At 36.7% G+C, this 17,718-nt stretch overlaps 1 protein-coding gene across 20 annotated transcripts in view; it reads left to right on the top strand.

Annotated features, from left to right (window-relative positions):
• BBX (BBX, HMG-box containing) overlaps positions 1-17,718 on the top strand; it is a 251,169-nt gene that overhangs the window by 148,830 nt on the left and 84,621 nt on the right. For 18 of the 20 annotated variants that reach the window (XM_023527284.1, XM_023527272.1, XM_023527278.1 and 15 more), the window contains one exon: positions 12,937-13,107. In XM_023527284.1, the coding sequence (XP_023383052.1) occupies positions 12,937-13,107 (171 nt within the window). Of the gene's footprint in view, positions 1-12,167; positions 12,286-12,936; positions 13,108-17,718 lie in introns of those variants that run through there. The other 2 variants (XM_023527255.1, XM_023527269.1) reach the window with 1 other exon arrangement.

Here is a 17,718-nt window from a genome sequence, read left to right as displayed (position 1 = left end):
CAAGCTTTCAGTACTTGGCACATTGTTAGCACATTCAGCCCTATCACCTGAAAGCAAAATACAAGGAAGGGATGATGCTGGATAAGCAAATAAGCACTTGGTATTAGGTGTATTAAATCAGAAAATGGGAATATATTTAAGAAAATTTCACTGTGTATGAAGCAAGTATAAAACATGATTTTCTGTTTAACTTGTTAAATAGAAAATATAAATGTATCATAGTTCCCTATGCATTCTAATTAATTTCCTTGGCAAATGTTCAGTCTGTTATAAAAATCATTTAATTAATGCATTTTCAAGCACTGTTTATTGAAATTCATATTATATTCAAGGCAATATTCTAAGCATTTGGGAATATAAAGATAAGCAACACCCTACCTTCATGTAATACATAATCTAGTAAATGATGAGTTAACTCAGTTTAAAATTAACTTCTTAATCCCTTCACCTTTTCCACCCAGCCCCCAACCCCCTCCAATCTGGCAACCATCATTCTGGTATGCTACATTGTAAAGCAGTGGGCATTCAGAAGCTAGGATAAGCTACTTCAATAAATACTGTAACTACTAAAAGAAGAAATATTGATTCTTTGGGGGGAGAATAAAGATTTTTTGTTTTGTAGCCATTGAGACCAAGAGATTTTGTTTTAAACTAATTATTTTTTCAGTTGACAGTCAATATTATATTAGTTTCAAGTATACAGCGTAGTGTTTGGACATTTATGTAATTTACAAAGTGATCCTCCACAATTCTTGTACCCACCTGACACCATACATAATTATTACAGCATTATTAACTGTAATCCCTGTGCTGTGCTTTACATCCTCCTGACTGTTTTGTAACTACCAATTTGTACTTCTTAATCCCTTTACCTTTTCCACCCAGTCCCCAAGCCCCCTCCCATCTGGCAACCATCATTTTGTTCTCTGTTTCTATAAGTCTGTTTCTGTTTCTGTTTTGTTTGTTCCTTTATTTTGTTCTTTGGATTCCACATATACATAAAATTATAGGTATTTGTCTTTCTTGGTCTGACTTATTTCACTCAGCATAATATCCTCTAGGTCCATCCATGTTGTTACAAATGGTAAGATTTTATTCTTTTTCATGGCTGATATTCCATTGTATATATGTACTACATCTTGTTTATCCAGTCATCTCCTGATGGGCACTTAGGTTGCTTCCATGTCTTGGCTATTGTAAATTGCACTGCATAGAGGTAGGGGTGCATATATCTTTTCGAATTAGTATTTTGGATTTCTTTGAGTAAAGAGCCAGAAGTGGAATTGCTGAGTGATAATGTAGTTCTATTTTTAATTTTTTGAGGAACCTCCATACTGTTTTCCATAGCGGCTGCACCAGTTTGAAATTGGAGCACAAAGGTTCCCTTTTCTCCATATCCTCACCAACCCTTGTTAGTTGATTTATTGATGGTAGCCATTCTGACAGGTATGATGTGATAGCTCATTGTGGTTTTTATTTGCTTTTCCCTGATGATTAGTGACATTGAGCATCTCTTCATATGTCTATTGGCCATCTATATGTCTGTCTTCTTTGAAGAAATGTCTACTCAGGTCCTCTACCCATTTTTTAAATAGATTTGGGGGGGGTGTGGTTAAATGAACTAAATTTAACTAACTTAAATTATCTGCTATCTTTTTAGATTAAAGAACAGTAGCTTAGGAAAAAGAGATTCCAACAGGAGATATCATAGTTTGTTAATTTTTAATTGAACCATGATTTCTAGCTTTTTCTTTTTTTTTTTTTTTAAGTTATAATTAGAGATAAGGATGATGGAAGATATCCAGACCTTTTTATATTTTTAGACTTAAACCTAAATCATATAAATGAAAAAAACAATTTTTTTAAACTCTGACCATTTTAGATGAAGTTCAATAGATTTATTTTTAAAAATGTTTGTGATCACTTAAAATTTAAAGAACTATGTGTAAACTAGTACACACAAAATTAAATAATCAGTGTTCATAATGGGTACAAGGGAAAAAGGAATGAATAATTATTTCTCTTGACCTCAAAATTCATTAAGAGTCGTTTTTAACATCTACTGTATAGAAACTATTTCCAAACAACTAAAATCGCCAGGTATTCTGGTTTGGTAGTTTGAGTAAGTTATTTGAGTGGATGCTAGGAATTTCTGAGATGCAGGGTCATAGAGCAGGGGAGAAAGAAATAGCAGGGCATGGTGAGGATGGGATAGAAAAGAAGCAGTGGCAAACGAGAAGGAATAAAGGTCCTAGGAATAGACTTTGGGTAACAGACCTGGAGCCCATTTATTGAACAAGCATTTTCCCACAGTGTGCCTGACCCCGTTCATGCCCTGGAGTGACCATGGCGAATGTCCACAGCTCTCGTTCTCTGTTACAGTCTAGTGGGATAGAAAGAAGGAAAGAGGCCATTTCATTGTGGGCTCTTCAGTATCGGATACTGTGGGGACACACTGGAAGCACCACTCAGACTAGAAAGGGACAACAGAGGCTTGAGTTTGAGGTGAGATCCAAGCTAAGCTCTGAAATAAGGGTGAGAGTTGCACTGCAAGGAGGCAGTGCTACAGATGCTATGATGTCAGAGCTCATGGCAGGTTCCAGGTGATAGACAGCATGTGGCTTAGTGTGGATAGAGCTTTAAGAGTGAAAATGGAGCAAAGAAACATGAGCCATAAAAGTAAACTGGGGCAAAGTCAGGAAGAGTCTCATGCTATATGAAGGAAGTTTGGACTATATGAAGGAAGAAGTACATTAAGGGACTATTAAAGAAATGTGTGCAGGAGAAAGGCATGAGCAGATATTTGTAGTGAGGAAAATTGAAGTCAGCACAGATGTGGGTAAGACCAGATAGCTGAATCAATTTGGTGGGATGAAGAGGACTGAACCATATGTAAGAGGTAGAAGGGACAAGAAACAGAACTTGGTGAGGGATTAGATATCAGGGCAAGAAGCCAGTTGCAATGATTTGAATTTATAGTAAGAAAGTAGAAAAAAATATGTGTATGCTTTACGGATGTTTATGTGAAGGGAATGTTACTGGTCCAAAGGTGCCTGGCATTTCAAAATGTCACTAGTTTGGAGAAAGGAAAGACTTATCGAAAAAGTGCCAACTGAGAATTTGGGAGACTTAATCCTCAAATCCATCTTAAGAAAGTAGAGTCCAGGCTTCTTTTATGTGAAGGGAAGGGAAAATAGGAGAGGCAAAGGATGATTGACAATTGTAGACATCTGGGCGCCAGCAGGGGTCCAAGGAAGATTTTGCTAGTTGATGTGAGTCCTATCACGAGGTTCCTGCAAATCTTTGATAAACAATACATACTTCCCTTATCTCCTCAGGAGAGGCACTTTCTGGTAAGGGACTGTTTTTGTGAAACTCAAGAGGCAAGCAGAATTCCTCTAATGATTGGCATGTCTGTATGCAATACTAAGCAGAAGCTATTAGCCTGAAGGCCATGAGAACAAAGCAGGCCTGAACAGGAGTCTGAGAAGCCAAGCATTTCACTCTGTTTCAGGAAGAAATATCCATTTCCTGTGCACCTGGTTCTGGCCTGCTCCCTAGGAATATGGTAGAGGCAGAGGCCAGACCCAGACAAGGTATTTTCTCTGAGAGGCTAAAAGTGAAAAGATATAAGCTGAATCAGAGTGAGGTAGAGAAGCCAGAGCTTGTGGCATGGTTGGAATGAGTGTGAGTGCTTTCCAGGAAATTAATCTTGGAGTTTAGAACCAAGAAGATTATAAGAACCAAGTCAGAAATACAAGGTGGAGCCTATGGACAGTGTCAGTACTAGGCGGGTCAGCTCTTGACTGGTAGCTGCGTAGCTTGGAGTTAGGCAGTCTCCTGGCTTGAGGGCTGGGGCCAGTTTGTACCAAAAAAAAAAAAAAAAAAAAAAGATTACCTAAAGGAGGAGAGGGATTCAAAGAGGGCTTTAGATTTAAGATTGTGTGTAGACTGAAGTAACAGGTATTAACTAGAAGGAACTGTTGACAAAGTTTATCAATAGTTCATCAAAGAAACTGAAGGACTAATGGCCCAAGGTAGCAGGAAAAGAGATTAAAAGCACAGATTGTGAGTAAGAGGAGTTGACCTTGAATCTTTGCCTTTGAGAAAAGATAGAAGAAGAAACAAGTATTGAATTCCATAGGCCAGGTGGGACTTTAGAAGAGTCCACATATGAAGACCTTCCTATTAACCAGGAGGCAGAGGCATTTTCTTTAAATGACTGTGATTGGTATGGGAGAGACAGTGTGGAGAAGTGATTAGGACAGAGCTCAGGCTCTGGAGCAGAAAATCTAGGTTTGAATCTGGCTCCTCTGTAAGTGGACAGAGTAGCTTTGGGCATGTTGCTTAAGCTTAGTCCTTCTCAGTTGCTTGGTGTATAAAATGACCATTACAGTGCCTTCCTCCAAGAATTGTATCAAGGATTAAAGGAATTAATTCATGTAAAGTGTCTAGCAGATGTTTAATAAAGTTTGTTATTATTAGGAAGCAGTAGTGTATAATGGTCAGGAACCATACTGTGAAATTAGACCTTCTAAGTTCAAATACTGGCTCTGCCAATTATGTGCTAGCAGTGTGACCTTGGACATAATATAATTCACAAACAAAATGGGTAGTCATCAGGTGATCAATACATAGTGTTCAACTGAATGGATAATAATCAAGGAGTTTCTATGAGCTTGTCTTCTTGTACTTCTTTCCAATGTGGTAATTATGTCCTAACCATGTGACAAATGCATAAAATAAAAACCTTTGTTAATTTATAAAATAAAAGAGACAAACTATGTAATCTGAGCCTTAATTTTCTCATCTGTAAAAAGGAGAAAATAGTACCTACGTCTTAGGCTTGTTGTGAACTGAGAGAATTAATTAATATAAAGCTCATACAGCTCTTAGCTTCAGGCACACAGGAAGCAATATTATATATAGAAGCATTTTATATGAATGTAAATATTTACATAAAATTTATTATATAATTATTTTAATAAAATTGTTATTATTGCCTTTACTCATCAGTAAGAGTTGAGGAGAAACGAAGAATTTATAATGGGCCACCGCGGGGCTGGGTAAGACTGAATAAGACAAGTAAAAAGGATTTCTGACTAGCACCTGAGATTAGAAACTTTTTGTAATGGTATCAGACCACAAGAGCAGCCAGCAAACTCTGGGGTTAAATCTAGAGAAAAAAAATGATTGGATGAGTTCATAGTTGGGGTTTATTAGCAAACAATTATGAGAAAAAAGTCGAGCTCTTGAGCCGAAGGTGATACTGTGATATCCTATTTTGAGAGAATAATGAGAGTCATTGACAAATAACCAGAGAAGGGAATAAAGCTACTGAAACACGTTTTTAGACTAGTACTGACAGCTGTTTGGAGATGACTTAGATTTCATTATATTTGTATGACACCGCCTTGTCAATATGCCTGTTTCTCCTCTCTCTCCCCTCCCCTCCTGAACAGCCCTTCCTAGGTTCTGATGTTTCCTTCCATGCATATTTTCTTTTCAGGCCTTATATCTCTTCTTCTAGCAAAATAACATAAAGAAAAGCATAATAAGAAAGCAGAGAAATATTGTTTCTGTATTCACTGCCTCACGTATTCTGTGACCATCTAGCATGGCTATGTTTGCTTTACAAATCCAGAAAAAAATGCGTCTGGCATGTTCATTAATTTCAAGGGTCTCCGGAAGGAATTCACATGAAATCATCATGCATATATTGTACAGAAAAATAATTGTTATGCAATCAAGTGTCAAAAAATATGACACTGCCATGAAATGCAGGTGGTCAAAAAAAGGTTCTTAGGAAGGAAAGACACATGAGCTGGGGAAAATAAAGCCAGCCTTTTAGACTCGAGAGTTCAGAGAGGATTGCACAGAGAGTGAGGCTGGGGGGCATGGAGTATAGGCTGGAGAGAGCAGAGGAAGGACAGTGCAGCAGAACAGGACAGAAGCTAGCCTGGCAGGAGAGCAGGGCGGGTGGTGAGTTGAGTGGGAGGCAAGACTTGACACTTAACTCGCACAGTGGATAGCTCACCACCAATCAGTAAGTATGTGTTTCACTGCATTGAGAGTAAATGAGGAAGAGACTTCTGGAATCTTGTATTCTAGTGCTGCCGGTTCTTGTCAATGTGATAATTATGTCCTAACCATGTAATAAATGCATTAAACAAAACTTCTGTTAATTTTGAAACTGAAAGAGGCAACATGTAATGCTAGGCCTGTGGAAGAATAAGAATTTGATGATTTTCTGATTAAGAATAAAAACACCACCATAAAATTATAGGGAAACAGAAAGTTGGCCTTTTGAATGGTAGCGGGGAACATGTCTTAGCTCGTTACTGAATTCCCTATGTAAAAAGGTTTTCCTCTCTAAGACACTGCTTTTGCTGTCTTATCTCTTGTTGTTCCTATCTGTAGCCTAGGGCAGTATGCATTTAAGAACTCTATTAAACTCTCCCAGGGCTCTCTCCCAAGGCTAAATGTCAGTGAGTATTAGAAATCATAAAATACACATTCCTTCATGAGGTAAGGGCACAGGGTCCAGAACTGCTGGTGCAGCTAAGCCCTTCTTTGAATAGTGGGTGCCTTATTTTAGTATTCATGAAGAGCATATAGATAACATCTTGACAGAGTTAAGTTTCAATTTTGAAGAGCTACTGCTTTTCAATAAGGAGTGCATTTAAAGACACTTGACGTGAATAGAGTGACTGAATTGCTTCTAAAAAACGAGAGTATTACTTTATTGAATGACGTATTTTTCATTTACTGTCTATAGCAGCGGTCCCCAAACTTTTTGGCACCAGGGACCAGAGCTCCTATGAGAATCTAATGCCTGATGATCTGAGATGGAGCTGAGGCGGTGATGCTAGCGCTGGGGAGTGGCTGCAAACACAGATGAAGTTTTCTCTTGCTTGCCAGCTGCTCACCTCCTGCTGTGCAGCCCAGTTCCTCACAGGCCACAGACTGGTAACAGTCCAGGGACCCCTGGTCTACAGTTTAGAATTGTCATTAGAATTACAATAAATAATAATGATTAGCATTTGTAGGGCTTTTATCTTCGAAGAGTTTTAGAGTTAATCTAAAGTAATTGTCACTTGAAGGCAGAGATGTACACTTGCTTTTCTCTTGTGAACCCTGAACATGTTCACTTTTCAGCCCCTCAATGCTCCCTATGGATATTTCCATGGCCCATAAGCTATCTGTTCTATGAGAAATGCTCAGTCAGTTTGCAGAAGGCTATCTGATTATCAGAGTTCCTTGTCTTAGGAAAGCATTTGGGCTCTTGAGTTAGGCTTCCTGGTTCTAGTGCCAGCTCCTCCTCCACTGTTGTGTGACCCGAGGCAACTTACCCTCAGCTTCTTCATCTGGGATTCATAAAAGTACCTGCCTCAGAGGGTTCTTGTGAGGATTAAATGAGATAATGAGGACTAAATACATAGCAAATACTATTTAATAAATATTAGCTGTGGATTAGTAGTGTTTTAAAAACCATTAGGAACAGGTCTTTCCAGAAAGTTGTTACAGGTGGTTTAGTGGTAGGCGAGTAAATTATAAGCCAATAAATACGTTTTTCAGGGATTGCTGTGTACCTGACTCGGTGCTAACTAAGCACTGGGACAGAAAGGAAGAAACCATGGTACTGCCTCTCTAGAAGTTCATAGTCTATCTGGCTGTTGGGGAAGGGGGGAATAGATAAAACTAACTGTAAAACACTATGACAAGTGCTTGACACAACTAGGTCAAGTACAGTCAAAGCTCAAGAGCTAAGAGTGATGAATTTTGACTTAAAGTTTTCACAGAAAGCTTTAGAGAGGAAGGGGATATGGGAGCTGGGCCTTGGAGTATGAGAAGAACTTTGACAGAAAACGGGAGAATTTTAGGGTGAGCAAGGCTTCAGAGTTGGGTTGTTTGCCAGCTTCTGTGTCAGTGGGACTTCCTGAAGGATGGAAAGTAAGGAGTGGCTTGAAAGAAGCAGGACCCTTTGGGAGGATTTTAAGTAGGTTTGTCTAATTTTTGTGGAAGCTCTAGAGCTGCCACTTTGTCACAGTTTCTTCAGGCTGTAGACACGAGAAAGCTGTGAAGCTTTGCAGTCTTAGTTGGACCCAGGAGAGGCCTTACTTGTGGTTAGAATGTGTGGTTGTCTAGCAGTGACATTTCATGGGCTTCCCTTACCTTCCCTTGTCTCGTTATGTCTGAATTTCCGTTAATATGATTTGAATGAGATTTTATTGGACATTTAGGAAACAGTTTAAACTCTAAAATACCCCTGTGAGAGTTCAGTTCATACAGTGTTTTAAAGACCGAAGTATACTGATTGCCTGAGTTGTAAGACAAGATGATAGACTCAATATCTTATTCACAAAACTTATGACTGTGCCAAGGCACTGTTTCTGACTGTATAAAACTCAGACAAAAAAAAGGAAACTTTCCATCTTTCATTTTCAGCGGTTACATCATCTGGGCAGCATACACTGTTAAATGGGAGACATCCGTGCTCTGCTGAACAGCATCTTGGGCTGAGTTTTAGTGATCAGACAATGCCAGTTAAACCCATTATCCCTGTACAAAGCTCGTGGGTAAAAGAAGGATTTAACAACATTGAGAAAACTTCCAGATGCCAAGCTCTATGCCAGTTATTATGTAAAAGTGTTCTCAGAGTAGAACTTTTACTCAGTTTTAAAATACAGGGAAGGTCAGCAAGGTCGGTGACATTACAAGTGGTTAGTGGTAGAGGCAGCATTCTAAATGTGGCCTGTCAGGCTCTAGTGTCCATTTTTTTCCTTTGGTTAAATGTAGTGTTTGCTTTGTACTGTTTCTTCTTTGACATTCTTTAAATTTCTCATGAAGTTTGAGCTTAGTAAAGGTCTTTATAAATGGGCTTTCTGAATTTGAAGAATACAGTTAAATGAGGTTTTTCCTAATACAGCACCAATTTGATTTACATTTAATTCAGCTCTATCAGTATCTAATCACTCATCCTGGCATGGAAAAAGGCACACATGGGTTGGTTGTTTTTACAAGATAAAAGAGAATGTTCAGTATTTTGGATATTTCAGCAGCATAAGATATTGAATCTTTCAAGTAGAGTCCACTGATAGTTAATAACCTGACTTCAATTATTCTGGAAATGCTATGCAGAATGGTAGAACGACCCCTTTTGAATAAAGTCTACCAGTTGCTTCATTTATTGCATATAGATTGTTTGCTTAATATGCTCTTGTTCAAGAACAAGAAGCCAAACTTGACAATGTGTGGGGCTTTAGTGGCAAAATAAGTACAAAGGTAGTCCTCTGTTACTATCAAATATTAACCAGTTTTCTTCTACATTGTTGAAATGAGTGATAAGGTGAAGGCTCAGAATTCTGCCCTCTTTGTTTGCCCTTATCTTTCCCACCTGTTCTTAGTCTTTTCATTCATTTCTCTCTCACTTCTGAATGATACTCTAGAGCATCATTTCTCCCACTCTTTTGCATTCTTTTAACACTTTGAAAATAAATCCATAGGAAATTAAAAAGTAATCAGATAACTATAAATTATTAAAGTATCTAGTTAATAGTTTCAGGTATTTCATAGTCCTTAGGTCAGTTATACTTTTCTTGACTATTTTGTCTGAGATATACTATTTCCAATTCATTTATTTATCTTTTATTCAGACTAAAAATATTTATTTCGTACCTACTGTGTTCTAGGCACTGTGCTAGAGATTATCAATCTTATTTTCCCAAAACCCAGGTGGTTCTCACACACCACATGCTTCTTTGGCCTGCATATCAGTTATATACAATTTTCAACCTTCTCCCACCCTTAACCACTCAGGGAAGAATATCTGAATTGAGGTGGATGAGAGAGGTGGAGGTTAATTTAGAAGCCCTTCCAGCGTATAAAACTGATATGTTATAGCCATAATTAGGCAGAGTTCATGTGGTTGCTTGTGACAGCCCTCACATCTAACTGATCTTGAGGTTTTGGTGAGCCAGGACACTTCTAAGCATATAAAGATATTTAAATAAAGTCTTGGATCATGAAGAAAAAGTGTTGGAGGTAGGACATACCCAAATAATTATTATTTAAGGTTAAATGTGGTGTCATTAGCAATACAAAGTCTTTCTAGTGTATTACTGGGGAAGGAAAGGTTAATTCGGGGAGTATCAGAAGAAACATATAGTAATAACTATATAGTGCCAGGTGAGTGCTAGACTAGTCAGGGGGATCACTTCATAAATTATATAAATGTCTAACCACTATGCTATACACTTAAAACTAATATAAAATAATATTGAGCATCAACTGTACCTGAAAAAAATAAATACAAAAAAGAAGAGACATATAGTATCTATAGTAGCATGTCAGCTGCACGGAAAGAATTAGAGCAGTGGGGGGCAGGGGGGTTAATGTGATTATTTTGAATCCAGAAGCTGCATACACCATCCATTAATTTGATTCTTGATATTCTGTCTTCTGTTTAAATATTGAAATTATACACATATACACAAAGGCACATATGTTTAAACACATTCACACATAAATTAAAAAGCATAATCAAAACCCTTGAGGCTAAAGGATATATTTTTCTCTAGGCACTCGCAGTCACTTTGACCTCTCCAGTTGATAACAGCTGCTTGACTTACAGTTTCCCATTGATTTCTGTTGCTCTTTAAAAAATGTGTTACAAAATATTGGGCCTCCAGTATGGGTTTAATTACCACTCAAGCAGCTCATCCCGAAGTGATTAATAAGCCACAAGAATAACCATTTCCTCTTCTCTCTCTGTAGCATTGGTATTTTTGGAAATTGGGTTGCCTGTGCCAAGTTTTATTTGTAGATAGAGTGAGAATTGTTAAATGGTCTATCATCAGTTCACAAGAAATCTTTGTTCTTTTATTAAGAGCACACCAGCTAACTAATTCCATTTAGAGTTTTCAATAACTTCTTGTACTCTTGAGGCAGCCACACAAATCATGTAATTGCTTCAGTTATTCAGCAGAATTTTCTTGCTAAGAAAACCACAGGAACATGGTTTTCTCCACCCCCCCCTTTTTTGACTAAACATGACTTTTAATAAATTAATGAGGATTATCAAAAAATTTAAAAATATTTTATTAAAATGAGAATTATTTTATTGAAGTGCAAGAAGTAATGTCCATCAGTAGTGGAATGATTGAATAAATTGTGATACCTTCTTATTTTGGAATATTACATAGTCGTTACCAAATGAAAATGATCAAAGTATATTGGCTTAGAAGAACACAATCTATGCAACATAAAAATATTAATGGCTGTTTACTTGACATATTTGTAAAGGTGTATAAAATGATTTAGTCTCTAAGGACATTAAAATTAGATAGGATAGGCAGACAGATAGATGGGGGGATGTTAACATGGAAGAGAATTTAGAAATAAACTCATACACATGTGGTAATTAGGATAAAAATGGCATGTCAAGGCATGAGGAAAACCTGGATTATTTCATAAATAGTGTTGGAATATTCTGCTAAGTATTTGGAAAAAAAGAATAAGCTAGATCCCTTCCCCACTTCTTTTATCAGAATGAGTTCCAGATATAAAAATTTTTAAAGAATGAAGTCATGCACGTTCTAGAAGGAAACTTTGATTTTAAAAGAAATTTTGAAGGAGGAAGACCTGAGCATAACTCCAAATCTAGAAATAATTAAAGAAGAATAAATTTGCCCATGCTATATTGTTTTGAAGGCTTCAGAACTGGATGAATCTTGAAATAATATGTTCATGGACCCCATTTTTAGCACCATGACATTAAAATTTTATTGATATCACTTTGCACGCATTTAGACCAAGACAAACTTAAACTGATTTTGTCTTTGTAACTCTCAACATGAACCATTTAAGTTGATGGAGTTTAACTTCATTATTTGAATTTTCTCATGAGTATGTATAAACAATAATTTCTATATTAATATTACTTCAAATGAATGATTAAATGCAAAATAAACAAATTGCAATAAAATATATAAGAAATTAACATGTATAATTTACCTCTGGGTTGTAGGGCTGAGAATGATGAAGTAAGTAAACTTCATTTTATATTATTTTAACCTTTATAATATGTACTATTTTTATTGAGAAAAACTTTCATTTTTAAAGCCATTGAAAAATAATTTAGAATTTTGTGCTTCTAAAATTCACAGCCTGGCTATTGCTTAGCTATTTCACCCAATCATCCAGTGGAGGCGGGGAGCAGGAACAAACTAAGGAGTAAAATTTTGTCAAGGGGTTGTGGTGCATATGTAATGGAGAGACACTAAGGTATTTATGATTTGTGTGTAACAAATGGGTCCTGAGGTTGCTCATCCCTCTAAGTGACCTACAGTGTTCATGTACTGTTACCTTGGAGGCTGCATACAGTTAGTCGTTTAAAAAATGTGTGTTATCTTATGAGTTTTAAATTCAAAACATTTGATTCTTCAAAGTATTCATTTTACTTAACACTCCAAGCTCAGATTTATCATAGTATAGAATGCAAAATTCATGTAAATTATTATTATAAACTAAGAGCGTTGGAAAAGGTAAGGAAGGCTACTTCTCTGAGCACCTCTTCTCCCCTGGGAGGCATCTTTCACATTTGTCTGATGGAAAACTTTGAGAAACACTACCCTGAATAAATATGAACAGGTGACAGTAGCTTGTAGCCATCCTAACACTCTATTTGGATTTTGAGTTCTGAAGTTACAGAGTGGAAGGAAGTAGATTTCATAAAAGGCTAATTTTATTATCTCAGTTTAGCCAACTAAAATGAATGTTCGATTATGTACTTAGAATTCTTACTGAATTCAGTAAACGCCTGAGCTAGTAGGTACTTTAATCATTAAAACTATAATCAAATTAAAGCTAAGTAAACTAATTTTAATCAAATTTACTTTGATTTCTTTGTTTCTATCCTTTTTTTCCGTTCCACAGGTCACAGTAATGAAAGGCAGTAATAGAAATAAAGATCATTCAGCAGAAGGAGAAGGGGCTGGAAAACGACCAAAACGGAAGTGTCTTCAGTGGCATCCTTTGCTAGCAAAGAAATTTCTTGACTTTTCAGAAGAGGAGGAAGAGGAAGAGGAAGAGGAAGATATTGAAAAGGTAATTCCTCTGTTTATTAAAGTTCAATTTGAACATTCATTCTAGAAATTTCAGTGAACATGTATGGTGTGAAAGATGCGGTTCTCAGTTTGTGTAACTTGAATCCTATTTAACTACTTTATCTACATTTTTATTCCAAATATGATGATCCTTAAAAGTGTCTGTACTTTCTAATAATGCAGACTGAAACAGATCCTTCTTAAGTAGTACTTCTGTCAATTAATGAATTGAAGGTAATATTCAGGCGCAGTGGAGATGGGGATATTCATAAAATTTCATGTGCTTCCCTGGCACCCAATCTGTTGATCCTCTGGCCCCTTTTCTTTGCTTCCAGTCCAGTCCCACTATAATAGGTAGTCTCAGAGCTGTTCAGGTCTTCATCTCTGTGGCATCTGGACGTTCTCATCCCAGCAAGCCTCCGTGGTCAGTCAGTTCTTCAAATCTCCTTTTCTCCTCTCACACTTGAGCAGCCGGCTCTTGTTTAGAAAGTCACACAACCATGCAAGTGACTTTAGAAAGCCACATATTCTTCCAGGTCTTGGGTAACTGGTTCTTCCTCATTAGCATTTAGGTCTCAGCACAAGGACTGCCTCCCCAACAGATGGGACCTTATCATTTCAGATATCACTCCCACCTATCTCATTCCAGGTCAAAAGATTTCTTTCATAGCACTTCTTACTTATTTTCTTTGCGTTTAACTGTGTGTGTCCTTGTTTATGTGTGTTTTTCTGGACTGGAATATAAGTCTTGTCCCTCTTGTCCTCTTCTTCCTTAGAACCGAGAATGGTGCCTGACATATAGTAGGTATTGAATAGATATGTACTCAGTGGAAGAATAAATGAATACATATTTTGTGTCAGTGCAAAATATCCATTTCTCTGGATGCCCTTTATGGTCTCTCTCACTGTGGACCTTATAAATTCTTTTATAGAGAAAATAGAGGCCACCAGAAATGACTCCTTCAGTTTCCTCTACTTAACTGTAAATTTTTCTTACTCCTTGCCCATCTGTCCCTCCTCCTTTCCTTGTTCAGAGAAATGGGTGTTATTCTGTCCAGTTGAGGAAATTGCCAAGTTTATACTTAATTTGATCTTTCCAACACATTTGTACCTATTGATGCCTTGGTCTTTGACTCTCTCCAATTTCCTTGATAGCACTCATTCTTATTTCTATTCCTACTTTCCCGACCCTACCTTCCTAATTTCTTTCAGTTGATGCCCTCCCATTATTCTACCCTCAAATGTTGATGTCTTCTGGGCCTCTTATTTTAATTTCCATCTTCATTCTGGACCTTTCTCCTAAATTCTGGACTCGTATTTCTGACTATTTACTTAACATATCCACTTAAATATCAAATCAGAATCTCAGTTTGAATGTGTTCAGAAATAAGCTTTTTCCTTCCTCCTCCAATCTCATCCTCCTGTAGCTTCCCTTTCTCAGTACATGGCAGTTGCAGTTTTCTGGTTGGTCTGACCTGAAACTTCGGCTGTTTTTTGTCATTTGGTTTTTTGTTTGTTTGTTTGTTTGTTTTTAGCTCCAGTTTCATATCCGTCCATCCATTAGCAAATTCTCAGCTATACCTTCAAAGTATGTTCTCAATTTGACCCCTTCTTAGCCACTTCACTATTGCCACCTTGATCCAAACCACTACCATTTCTAGTGCAGATCATTTATTCTACCTCTCTCCCTACCTCTGCTCTTGCTCCTATCTACAGTCTTTTCTCAACAAAGCAGACAGAGGGACCCTTTCAAATTAGAAGGCGGATGTGCCACTTTTCAGCTTCACGAGGACAGGGAATTTGTATACTCACTGCGCTCTCTGCATTACTTTGCATAGTGCCTGGTCCATAGCAGATCTCCAGTAAATAGTTATTGAGTGAAAGAAGAAAGTCATTGAATCTTGTCTTTTTAATCCCCATTCGGTGATCTTGTCCACACTCTTAATCTTACTACCTTTATATTGCTACCTCAGTTGGTTATCTCAGATGAGACTTTACGGAGAGCCCCTTCAAATTCAGCCTGCTCAATACTGATCTTCTTCCAACCAGATATAATTTCTGTCATTTGAGAAAAAGCATTCTCTTTGTGTATGAGGGAATCTTACTGACAAAGCTAGACACATTCTTCCTTTTTCAACCTTTAAATTCAATTAGATACCAGTCTACCTCATAAATAAATATTGTCTCTGTTCACACTTATCCATTCTCATTTTTACTGCTTTGATTCAGCTCTGTCCCTTTTCTCACCTGGCCAGCTAGAATAAATGTAACTGATTTCCCTGGTTTTGGTTGCTTCTAGTTTTGCTGTTATAATTCATGCACTACATGGCTGACAAGAGTTGTCTTAAAATACAAGTCTAACAGTGTCTTTCCTTTGCTTAAAACCAATCATGGCTCTCTGTCACATCCAGCTGTGGTTTCCATATTCTGGTCTGGTACTGGTATTGATTTGTTATAAAGTATTACTCAGCCCCTGGTGAAAGAAAAATAAGTTTTTCATTTTTATTCAATTTTATTTATTTATTCTCTTATTTATTTTTTGGTTAATTGAAATAATTATAATGTTAGATAGTATTTAAAAACTTTTGTGTTTTTTTGGATGTTTGTACTCGGCGAATGTGAAGTTGACTATCTGTATTGGTCTCAAGTTATTTTATTGGTTCCTACAATCTGAAACCACTCATTTACAGGGTTAAATTCACGTTTTTTTTTTTTACATGACAGAGCATATTCTTTATGAAGTGTGGCCCCTACCTTCTACAAACTCATTTCTCAGATCCCTGTTCTAAGTTTTTATATACCAGTGAACTGATATATTATATTGAACTACATATTAGGGTTTGAATAAACTATCAAGCCTTAATCCTTGTTAGTTCCCCATGTCTCCCCATTGACTGTCTGACACATTCTAATTCATCTTTTAAAATTTAGCTCAGACAGCTTTCCTAGGGAGATTTCCGTGCGCTTCATTGTCACACTGGTTCCTTTTGCAGTCAGCATACTGCTTTTTAATTTATTTGTTTACATATCTTTCTCTCCTCCCCAAACAGTGAGCTTTCTGGGCTTGGATCTTACATTATTTATCTCTTCTTCAAGCTCTTGGCTTGAGTTTTGTAATTTAGTAACTGCATCTAAAGTTGTTATTTTCTGAAGGGAAATGTAATTACCTTCTCAGCTTACATAATACATTTTTTATGCCTGTTTTTCCATAGCTTCTCAGTTCCAGAATGCTAAATAAATATTCCTTGAAAATGGAAATCATTGTTAATGATTGTATACATAATGAGAAAAATAAATGTAGGCTTCACCCCAATAATAATCCCTAATGTATTTACAAATCAGTTAACTATGACTTCAAGTTTGTTCTGTACCATTTGTGTTTGAAGATAATTGATGGTTAATTAAGTGCATTTGTAATACTTAATTTAAACTTAAAAGATTTTTTAAAAATACCAAATTGGATTAAGCTAACGATTTGTCCTAGAGTATTTTGTCTATAACAGTCCCCCAATAAACATGATATACAAGAATATGGTTGCCTTATAGTAGTGGTTTTCAAAGTATGATCCTCAGAACAGCAGCGTCAACATCACTTAGAAATTTGTTAGAAATACACATTCTCAAGGTCCATTCTAGACTTACAGAATCAGAAACTCTGTGAATGAGACCTAACAGTCTGTATTTTAAGAAGACCTCCAGGGATTCCAGTGCCCACCCAAGTTTAAGAACTACTGCCCTACTATATAATGCAGACTAATGACAATCTCGATCCTTCTTGATAGGAAACTATGAAACAAGAAATTAAGGAAATGGGTTTAGTAAGCATTCTGGATTTCTATTCACAGTTTCACTGTTTCCAAAAAAATAGTCATATTTTAGCATTAGAAGATATTTAACAATCCTAATATATACTGAGATTTTATGATCAGAGATGTTCTTTAAGAAATTTAATCTTCAGCTATGTGCAGGAAGCATTGTAAGAGATTAAAGGCAGGAAGTCTAGACCGTAGCCAGAGTGGCACTAGGGCAATAGCAATGAGAATTACATAGATGGAATGGACAAGACAGAGCTTTGCAGAAGTTCTTGAAGACCTTGAATTAAATAAAATGCTTAGAAAATGGGATGATTCAGGCTGTTTTTGAAGGTTTAAGCCTAGATGAGTTTATTTCTATCACCGTAGTATTTCAGCAGACAAGAAAGCTCGATATTTACAAGCTTGTAGTTCTTCCTTCAAATAATGTTAATTCTCTGTTTTGATTTTCACAGTAGGAGGCTTTACTTGTGACATGCACAAAAACATTGAGTAGTGTATGTTAGATGTTTATTATCTACATTCATGTTAAACATTTTCATATTATTAGCCATAGTTAAGCACTTCACAAAGAGGGCAACTCTTAATACTTGTATATTTTGTTTGAATGTCGTTGTTAATCTTGAGACCCATATACTACAGAATGGGTTTAGTCATTCATTCAACTGTTTAGTTACATACTGATGTTACACCAGACAGTGAGCTAGGTGCTGTGATTGTAAAGGTAAATAAGAGAGCTTTTGTCCTCAAAGAGCTCACTGTTTAGTGAGAGAGAAAAAAATGTAGTCAATTATAACACA

The sequence above is a fragment of the Pteropus vampyrus genome, unplaced genomic scaffold (assembly GCF_000151845.1).
Source record: "Pteropus vampyrus isolate Shadow unplaced genomic scaffold, Pvam_2.0 Scaffold1, whole genome shotgun sequence".
Lineage (NCBI taxonomy): Eukaryota > Metazoa > Chordata > Mammalia > Chiroptera > Pteropodidae > Pteropus > Pteropus vampyrus.
This window is presented reverse-complemented; position numbering and strand designations above follow the sequence as displayed.